This window comes from Fringilla coelebs (assembly GCF_963513975.1).
Source record: "Fringilla coelebs genome assembly, contig: SCAFFOLD_50, whole genome shotgun sequence".
NCBI lineage: Eukaryota > Metazoa > Chordata > Aves > Passeriformes > Fringillidae > Fringilla > Fringilla coelebs.
This window is the reverse complement of record NW_028167515.1, coordinates 135,744-146,278: the sequence shown is the minus strand read 5'-3', so window position 1 is coordinate 146,278 and position 10,535 is coordinate 135,744. Positions and strand designations below refer to the sequence as shown.

At 54.8% G+C, this 10,535-nt stretch overlaps 1 protein-coding gene across 1 annotated transcript; it reads left to right on the top strand.

Annotated features, from left to right (window-relative positions):
• The first annotated feature begins 584 nt into the window (after positions 1-584).
• LOC311165797 (cilia- and flagella-associated protein 45-like) lies at positions 585-6,820 on the top strand. Its single transcript, XM_084227300.1, has 11 exons — positions 585-904; positions 1,084-1,211; positions 1,531-1,672; positions 2,031-2,201; positions 2,347-2,525; positions 2,660-2,789; positions 3,022-3,168; positions 3,258-3,371; positions 3,585-3,778; positions 3,933-4,157; positions 4,319-6,820. Exons 1-11 carry the CDS (start codon positions 647-649, stop codon positions 4,395-4,397), a joined length of 1,767 nt encoding a protein of 588 aa, XP_084083426.1. The 5' UTR covers positions 585-646; the 3' UTR covers positions 4,398-6,820.
• Positions 6,821-10,535: the final 3,715 nt, after the last annotated feature.

Sequence of the window (10,535 nt, the reverse complement as noted above, 5' to 3'; positions counted from 1 at the left end):
CAAGAGCACACTGTTCTCTTCGGGGATACCCCTTAAATATCTTTTCCCTTATATCAGCCTGTTGCGTATTCAGAGACCCTTATGCATAGTAAACTTTCCCCCCAAACTAGTTTACATGTTCCAAGAATTGTTCAGCATATCTCCTCCTTGGATCCACTTTTTTAGATCATGTGTATTTCTGGGTTGTGCTTTTACTCCTTTTTTATCATCGTCTTCAGTTTTGGGTCTTGGTCCACACTGTCTTCAGATGGTGAGTGCTGATAGTTGGCTACCTGTAGCAGGTGTCCTCATCCTGTGTTCATTGGATGTTATACAATCCAAGCAGGCATTTTAACACAAGCATACTTGTATCAGCTATTTCACTACTATGTCTAAGATTAATTAATACCAGAAATAAAAATGATATCTTTATAAAGTTACTTTCACATCTTACATATAAAATCCATTTTAATATTTGCAAAAAAGCCAATATTATCATATGTATCTATAACACTCAGGCTCCTCTTGGCTGCCGCAATATCATCTCTGCCTTCACTTGGATTGCCCTTCCCAGCTCTCGGAGCTTCTGCACCAACATCCCCGGTCCCCCATCCCCCATCTGCTCCAGGACATCCTGTGAGTCCCGGGAGCTGTTGGGGGCGCTGCCATGGCAACAGTCGTTCCCGACATGACTCGAGAGTGGCTTTGGGCACGTTGTCACAATCGGTACAGACACATCCCAATCGTCGGTCCCGTTACATTGGGATGTCGGCTCCAGGACATTGTCACACCTCCCACATTCTATGATAGCGCCATGGCAGCCGCGACTACTGGCTCGGGATCTCGGTCCCTCCGCCCCGGATTCTCCTCCCCAGGATCCCTCCTCCCGCGTCGTCGGCAGCTTCGCCCACCAGGATTGCAGTCCCTCCTTCCCAAGGTCTGCCCCCGGTCTTCCTCTGACCCCCCAGCCCCTCCAGCCCCTTTCCGTCGTGCCCCCGAGGGCATGTCCCGACTGAGGGTCCAGAGCTCCTCCCAGGATCAGTTGGTGTCCAGGGAGCACTGAGTGTGGGGATTTCGGATACCTCACATTGTCCTTTCCCACAGGTCACGGGCTCCAGCAGCCCTATTGTGATCCTTCACGATGTGCCCAAACAGCCTGCATCACAGCCCTCTGTCAGATACAAACCAAAGACCACCAGAATCATCACCAGGGACCTGATCCGGGACCTCATGTAAGGCTGTACCCGAGCCCTGAGGGGTTTTGGAGGAAAGGGTGTCAGTGCAGCATCCCAAAATCTCAGGGGAGCAGGGATTGGCAGTGTGTCCTGGCCACCCTCGGGGATCCTGCCCCCTGCATCTCAGCCTGGTGCCACTTTCACCACACTTTCCCTTCCTGCCTCGCCCCAAAACAAGAGAGCTGGGTCCCCACGGCTTCCCCAGCGCTTCCCACATTGATCTGGGCTAGCTTGGTGGCTGAGTGGGCAGCTCAGGGAGCACAAGGACCTGTTGGGGTCTCCATGCCCAACTGAGTGCTCTCCCTGTGCTCCCCAGCATTCCCCAGGAGAAGCCCCAACCGTGTCTCATCATTGGGGAAAAGGAATACAAGAGGATCAAGGAATCAGCTCGAGCCTCGACTGAGGTGGAGCGTTGGGACAGGCTGAAGACCCTGAGAGCCAGACAGGATGCTGCTTTTGTAGGCATTTCCCTTCCTGCTTCCCCCTTTTCCTGCTCTGCAGCTGGGTTTGAGGGGTGATGGCTCCCGCAGGGGGTCCTCCCTCTGTCCACCACATTTTGGGGCACAGTGAAAGCTGCAGGGCTCAGGGCTCCACTGAGAGCTGGTCAGCATCCCTGAAATTGTGCCCAGCACTGCCAGCCTACCAAGGGCATGGGGTGTCTACCCAGAGGTGTGGGGAGGGGTGCCCATGGCTGTGCCAGGGCCCCAGGAGCCCAACATGTTCCCACTCAGTGTCGGGAATGTGGCACCTGAAGTGTGACCCCTGCAAGCTCTCAGGAAGGTGCCCAGGATTGAGCAGTGCTCTCTGTCTCCACAGGAAGCCCTGAAAAAGGCCCAGATCGAGGAGCAGAGAAAGGCAGAGCTGGAGGCCAAGAGGGACCATCGGAGAGATGTGGAGGAGGAGCTGCAGCAGGAGGAGCAGAAGCTGCTGCAGCGTGCGACGAGGATGAGGCTGGAGCAGGAGGAAGACATGCGGGAACTGAACGCGGTAGGGCTGGCACTCCCCTCTGTCACCTGGCACTGCTGAGCCTCCCCTGCTCCTCGTGCTCCCAGGCTCTTCCTCTCCTTCCCTGGCCCTCCCTGCTCCGTGTCCCAGTGCAGTTCCGAGCCACAGACACCTCTTGTCCCCACAGCTGTTCCTCAATGCCAAGTGCAACATGATCCGGGACAAGCAAGTCCTGGAGAAGCGGATGATCCACAAGGAACTGGCGGAGGAGGAGAAGCGCCTGGACAAGATGATGCAAATGGAGTGGGAGAAGGGCGTGGAGGTCCAGGAGGAGCTGGAGCGCCAGAGGAAGCAGGAGCTGATGAGGTGGGCAGAAGGCTCCCTCTTTCCCATGGAGGCATCTGGCCCATTCCAACCACACCAGCCCTGTCCATGCCAGCGTTCCCACAATGGGGAGTAGGATGGAGCCACAGAAAACCCTTCTGCTCTTGTATTCCCAGAGCCCGGCAGGACATTGTGAAACAGATGGAGCAGAATGCAGAGGAGCGGGCGCTGAGGGCTGAGGAGCTGTACCAGGAGGGCCAGAGGCAGCTGGAGAGACTGGAGCAGATGAAGAGGGAGGATCGGAAGGTGGGAGCAGGGAACGGGGTTGCAGGGAGGTTTCCACCTGGCTAGAAAGGGATTGGCTGAGCTGGATCAGCCACACTTAGGGAGTGGGGACAGCAGCTAGCAGGATCAGAGCTCTGGTCCATTGGGGACATTGTGACATCCCAGGGAGGTGGCCCAAAGCCTGCCTGCCCTGAGTGACGAGGATGGAAAAGCACTCAGCTGGGTGGTCTCCAACCCTGCATGGCATTTCCAGGCCTGGGAGCAGAAACAGGAGCGACTAAAGCAAATCCATGCTGATATTAAACGTTTCAATGTGGAGAGCCAGAGGCTGAAGGATCAACAGCGGGAGCAGGAGAGGCTGGAGGATGAGTGGGTGCTAGAGCAGCAGCGTCAGAAGGCAGTAAGAGCAGCGGGCTCCTGATGGGGTGGGCAGGGGCTGCAGGAGCTGTCCTGGGGCTCTGTCCCATCCTGGGACTCTGTCCCCTGTAGGAGCGCGAGGCTGCCTTGGAGGCGGAGCGACAACAACTGCGCCTGGAGAAGGAGAAGGAGTTGGCCCGGCTCAGGGCCACACAGGAGCGGGCCCAGGACTGGCAGGCAGAGCAGGTGAGTAGCCCAGGAACAGGTGACGTGCTCCCCTGCCACCGTCCTTGTCCCCAGACTGGCAAAAGGGCAGTGCCCCTGAATGTGGGGGGTCTGTAGGATCAGCCCCTGGAGCCAGGGGATGTCCTGGAGTGGTGCTGGCAGAGCCAAAGCCACAGCCAAGGGCTTCCATAACTGGCCCTGAGAGAAGCCCAGCACTGTCCCCTATTTGGGCAGGATGCTCTGAGGGCCAAGAGGAACCAAGAGGTCGCAGACCGGGAATGGCGGCGGCAGGAGCTGGAGAAGGCGCGGAAGAAGGCTGAGCTGGAGCAGCAGCTGAAGCAGGACCGGCTGGAGCAGGTGGCCCAGAAGGAGCAGTACCTGGCCATGCAGGTGCAGCAAGACCGCCAGGAATTCCAGAGAGTGCTCAGGTGAGGCACACAGGACTGAGGGATGGCTGAGGCAGTGGCCAGGGGGCTCCCAGTTCCAGCTGGTGGCTCTGGGGACTCCAGTGCCAGCCCAGGTGCTGTGCCAGCTGTTGGGGGGCTGTGGCAGGGTCCCTGAGCCAGCCCAGCTCGTCCACAGGGCCCATCAGGAGCAGCTGGAGCGGGAGAGGCTGGAGCAGGAGGAGAGGGAGCTCCGGCAGCGCGCCCATGCTGAAGATCTCCGGCGGCAGATCCAAGAGCTGCAGCAGCAGCGGCAGCGGGAGCGGGCAGCCGCCATTGAGGAGGGCCGGCGGCAGCAGCAGGAGGTCCAGCAGCGCAGCCAGCGCCTCGCCCAGTTCAGGCAGCAGAAGCTGCAGGAGTTCAGGTCAGGGGCTGCCAGCGCTGCTTCCCTGGGCTCCCTGAGTTCTTCCTGGTGTCCCAGCCGGGGCCACCTCCCAGCTCCCTCTGCACCCTCAGCAAACGGGACCTGCTGTGGGGCCACGGTCCCAGATCCATTGGGAGCCTGATGGATTCTTTCCTCTGCAGAGCCACTGGAATGCCCGAAAAGTACTGTGCCCAGGTGGAGCGCAAAGCCCAGAGCCAAGCCAGCAGGGGCCTCTCCTAGGCCTAGCCCCACCAGGAACCAGCTCCAATTCCCCATGGATTTGGGGTTCCATTTGCATTGACTAAATTTTCCAATAAACTGTGTTTCTGAGAAGATGGTGTTTTCTGTCCTTCCCTGGCCTCAGGGCTGTTTGGGAGGAGCTGCCCACAGGGCTGGAGGAGCCTTGAGTTACCTTATCCCACCTGTCCTACTCTAGGTCTGTGTTACGGGTTTAGTCTTATTAGTGAATTTTTCATCTGAAATATACTGGAAGAAAGAGGGGGTGATGCCCCATGGATGGATGGCAGGTGAGTGAGTTCACAAAAGAAGCAGGTAATCACTCTGGCTGACTACCTGTTATAAACAATCCAGACCACAAGTGGGAATGAGTTATAGAGGTTTTACTGAGAACAAAAAAAATCAGCAAAGCAAAAGGGACAGTGCTTGGGAGCATAGCTAAACGCCAGAGGCTCATGCACAAAAATGGTGGGTCTGTCTTTTACACCCCTGATATTGCATCAGCTTTATGCACATTTATGCATATTCCCTGACTGGGAAGGACTGGCAGAAACACTCCATTCTAAGTGGCTCAGATGCCCCATGGATCCTGGGCATTGCCTACCTCAGGAACAGGTACTTCAAAGACCCAAAGGGAAGTTGATGGGCTTTTGGAATCGCTGCTGTGGAAACAGAAGGATTGAGCAACTGAACACCTTGCCTGGACTGTCCAGTTGGTTCTGGACTGTTGGGGAAGATGAAACAGGAAAGCCTTACAAATATGATTGCCTGGCAAAAAATTTTGAGAATATAGAAACTATAAGCAAGATGGAAATGAAAGCAAGCTTTCATTAGTTACTGAACAACAGGAAAACAATGGTGTGGCTGGCTGAAGGTAATCTCTTTGGATGAAACAATACCCTCTGCTTGCAGACAGGTCCAAGGGTCAGAGCAGACCCTGCCAGCTTGGCAGAAGGAGTCTGAAGAGTAGTTTTAAGAGTTTAAAATGTAGCACAGTATGGTAATGTAGTGATTTTTATAGGCTGTATGTAAATGCTATAGGATTTGTATGTTGTACTGGATTGGTTAGTGAGAATCAGAATATTCAACACAGAAGATGATTTATTGTATTGTAACGGGAACTTCTCTTCTTCTTGCTCTCGCTCTCTTACTCTTTACTTTTCTATGCTCTTAGCTCTTGCCTTTTACATTCTTACCCTCTCATCCTCTCTACCTACCCCTCTCTTCTCTCGGGCCTGCTCCGAGCTGCAGCTGGCAGCTCCCAGCAGGGCCCTGCACCCACGCTCTTTGCAATAAAACCGCAAATTCCACGACCTGGCTTCAGATATTTCTCGTCTCCGTCCGTCCGTACCGTGCTATCCCCCGTCTCGCCTACAGACTGGCACCCAACTTACGTGCTGACAGACTGACGCCCAGACATGTTTAAAGGGCCAGTTCAGCTTTTCCACCTGTGGGAGACTTCTCTATGCACGGTAACTAAAGACCAGTTATAGCCACCTAAAAGGTGTCATGAGAACGGCATACCGTTGCTGCGCAGCGTGAAAGCCGGAAATCTTAAATTGTGCTGAGAGGCAAACCTCAAGCACGGGGAGTCGTCACTCTGTAGCGATTACCTGTAGCTCCCAGAGGAAATTGCCTGGCGGTCCTCGAGCACGGGTGGCCGCTACTGCGCAGCAGCTACCTGGAGCTCTTTGAGGAAGTTTGCCGTGGTATTCCCTCGAGCACAGAGACACTGCTGAGCAGCGTTGACCGGAGCTCTAGGGAGGGACTCTGCCACGAGCTGTGAGCTCAGGCGAGCGTTGCAAAGCATCGCCCGCACTGGAGCTGTGAGTGCAGACCTGTCTGCGAGGTCCTGAGCACAGAAAGTCGCCGCCAAGCAACGTCTAAAACCGGAGCTGAGAGGAGGGACCTGAACGCAGCGTCCTGGGCCCGACTGGAGTGCGAGGCCAGTCCCCCGCAACGGAGCTCTGATTGAGGACACGGCTTCTGCGACATCGAGGTTGGTAACACATTGGTCTAATAATGGGACAAACTCACTCTGCCCACGACAGAGATCTCTATAAGCAACTAAAACATTTATTAAGTTCTATGCCAGGTCAATTACCGAAACTGGAGTTAAAGGACCTCTTAGAATGGATTTTAATTAATTTCTCAAATGCTGACCGTTCAGCCTTCTTTACCAGAGACTTCTGGGACACAGTTGGAATTAAGCTCTTTAATAGTATCTCCAGCCGGGATATAGCTGCCGCTGAGCTGGTCCCAGCTTGCAGGGCGCTGGTTGAACTCTTTGCTGCACGGGGGACGCCCGCAGCAGTCGCCCCGCCGAGCTCTGCTCCTGCTGCAAGTTCGCCCCTTGGCGCCGCGAGTCGAGAACAGGACACGACCCCCACCTCCCCGTCGGACCGCACGGCCCCGATACCCGCGGTCTTGCGCACCTCTGCCGCCCCGCCCTCCGCCCTCGCGGTCCCGACACCCGTCCCCCCGGCCCCTCCCACCGCTCCCGCCATGCCCGCCTTTGCCATCCCGCCGATCCCGGCTACCGCGGCCCCCCCCCGCCCCCGGTTTCGCCATCCTCGCGGCCCCGCTCTCTAATCACGCCTCTACGAGCCCGCCTACCAGCGTCACCGCGGCCGCACGCTCCCCTGTCCCCGTTGAGCCTGCCGCTTCCCCCCAGCTACCCGCGAGTGCGGCCGCTCCTCCCGCCCCCGAAGTACCCCTCGCCCCCACCGACCCAGCGCCTGTGGTGATCCAAGTCCCGTGCGCCGCATCCGCGCTGGCGTCCCCAGCGCCATTTGTGCACGTTACCGCAGGAACCCTGCCCCCCTATCCTGCCGTTCAAGCGCATACAGCACACTCTGAGCTGCCCACGGGCCCCACGGCAGGGCAGACGCCCATGGCTAACCCCGTCCCTGCTGGCGTTTTGGCGCAATCCCCCAGTCCCGGCGCAGCGCTGCTTGCGCTGGGACCGGGGCGCCCCAACCCCGCAAGCCGTCCCGTGCCGGCGCCGCGGCGGTTACACCGGTGGCTGCAGCCCCTCCCGTGCCTGCCGCCGCTCCTGCCCAGCCTCCCCTCAGCGCCACCCCTGCCCGCCGGGGCGGCACCACCCCAGCCCAGCTTACGAGCTCCCAGCAGATGCACGCCGCGGTCCAGCCACCGCTCGCCATGGCCCCCCCACAGCAGATTCCCGCCGCCTCTATGCCGCTTCTCCTGCCTCCCGCCACCCCGGGATCATCTCCTGCTGACGAAGCTGCCCCACCGCCACCCGTGGTCTCCTTCCCGCTCCTGCCGTCGCCGCCCGCCACCGCAGCCTCGGGCCAACCCATGCCTTCCCCACCGCAGCCTCCCGCTTCCGAGCTGCTGGATGGCGCGGCTCCGCCGCCTACTGCAACCACTGATGTCCCATCGTTCCCTTCCATGAGCACAGCCGCAGCCCCATCTCCCGTTTCCGCAGCTCCGCCACCTCCCGCACTCCCTGGCCTACCCGCCACCGCCATCATGACTCCTCACGCTGACCTAGTGACACAACCCACGCATGCGCAGTTGCTAAACCCCCCCGTACCTACAATATCACTCCGTGCCGCCTCATCCAATCACAGCACTGCTTCCGGGATCAGCCACACGCAACAGTTCCATCTCCACGGCCCCGCTGCCACCAGGTCTACACACGGCACCACGGCATTCTGATCCTTCAGCGGCTTGATTGTATCCTTCCGCGTCGCTCCCTCTGCCGGAGCTTGAGGACGCGGGCGCGGCCACATCACCGAGAGACCTACCGCAGCGCGCAGCCCTGCACAACCGATGCCTAATATCCCTCCGCTGCCACCTGCTGCACCTCCGCCGCCTGCTTCCCTGCCTCCGCCGCCGCATCCCGCAGCCGACCAAAGCAGCACCGGACCACAGCCGCATCTCCTCGAACACCCAACGGCGTTTTCTCCTTCCACTCTCCCAGCGCCGAGTGGGACTACCTTGTATCACGATTCGTCCGCACAGCCACAGCCATGCACACAAACCGTGCAACGAGGAGGGGGAGGGTGGAATATGACAGCTGCTTTAATAAATCCAGGAGAGACAGAAAATTATTTTGCCCCTGGAAATGTTAACCCTCTGATCCCAACACAAAAGAATTTCGAAAAAGAACTGTTCCCAAATAGCTCCAAACTCCCTCCAGTGTTTGGGACAGATTTCTCAAAGCAAAATGAGACACTAAACCCTGAAAATCCGCTAGCATTAATCCAAAAATTAGAAAATTCACAAAAATCTTTTGATAATTTACAACTAACAGACTGGCACGAAGTCAGATGCCAGGTTTGCAAAGAAGAAAGTCTAAATCCTTTAGCTATGCCTGTGCTATTCAGCCAGCAAGCTGGTGGTCCTAGAACATGGGTGGCTATCCCACCTCATGAGATAAAAGAATTGCAAAAAGCTATAAGGGATAGTAGTATCTGCTCCCCATATTTTAAGCAACTGCTGAAAAGTACTCTGGAAGGACATATACTCACACCAAATGACTGTAAAAATCTTGCTAGTATAATTCTCACAGACTCATAATATATGCTATGTGAAATCAAATGGAAAAGACTGATTACAGGGGTACTAGCCACTTATAGACAAAGTACTGATGCAGACCTTTGTACCCTTGTCATGTCTAAGCTGACTGGTGACCCTCCTGATGATCAGAATGATAATCAAGTGAATTTACCCAAAACAGCTGTGCATGTCTGCCAGCATTTTTCACAAGCTTTTTCCTATCTGGGTGTCCCCCAAGAAGTTAAAACTGATAATGGTTCTTCGTATGTTTCACAAGAAGTAGCTGCATTTTTAAATGCCTGGGGTGTTCATCATACATTCGGCATTCCCTACTCTCCCACGAGTCAAGGAATGATAGAAAGAACACATCAAACTCTAAAACGCATTTTAGATCAACAAAAAGGGGGGGAGAGCCCAGGATACACCTCAAAGGAGGTTGAATAAGGCTTTGTATGTTTACAATTTTTTTAATAGCTCTGCAGAAGAGCCCGATCCCCCCATTTACAGGCACTTCTTGAACAGCAAAAAGGCAAAACTAAAAGAGCACCCCCTAGTTTTGATAAAAAATTTAGATTCAGGACAAGTAGAAGGACCATACAATCTTATAACATGGGGAAAGGGATTTGCCTGTGTTTCCACAGGTGGAGGGCTCAAGTGGGTTCCAGCAAAGAACGTGAAGCCCGACCACACATCGAAGCCCGCTGATGCCCCCACATCAGCCAGAGACTCCGCGAGTGGAAACCAGGAAGCAAGCACCCAGACCTGAACTGCGCAGAATCATCAGGAGAAAGTGATCTGCCAGAAAAAGCTCAAGAAAAGAATGGGGTTTTATCATGTGCGCAAATGCATGTTGCTTTTATTCTTTTGTTTTAGTTTTTGTAGTGAAGCTTTACCTGTAAATCAACCAAAGACGAATGTCTGGGTTGCTTTAGCCAAGTCAGCAGGCTCCGATACTATCTGTCTATCTGACACAAGCCCTGACAAACCTTTTTCAACCTGTTTAGTTGGAGTACCTTTCCCAGAAGGTTTTGATAATGTTACTTTTGAGAAATATTGGCCATATGATGATCATCATGTATCTCCAACTTCCAGCCAGAAACACCAAACTTATATTGATAATTCTAAAGTTGATAAATCTGACCTTCAAGAGCTAGAAATCCTAGGCTTATTAACTATGGATACCTGTTACTACTTTCGTTTCCTAGGAGAAGATGGCCCTCATTTAAATGTTACCCCATATCAACCAGCTTATAGCAATATGACTTCTTGGTGTAATCAAACTAAGCTTTTTACATATGACGAACCTCATGCAGATCATTTTAACAAACTTCCAATTCGATTCCCTAGAGGAATCTGGCTCATCTGTGGAGACAGGACCTGGCAAGGTATACCCTCAAAAACAGATAGTGGTCCTTGTGCCTTGGGACAACTTACAATAATTGCTCCCAGTGTCAAAAAGGTAGTCAAAAAGAAAAGCAGAAAGATTATGTCCTCCTGGGGACATCAATATGAAAGCAACTGTGATAGTGATATTCACCCTTGGAACTCTGGAAAATCAATTGTTGCAAGCATTTTTCTACCTCAGGGGGTTCCTCAGCTGCATTGACACAATTA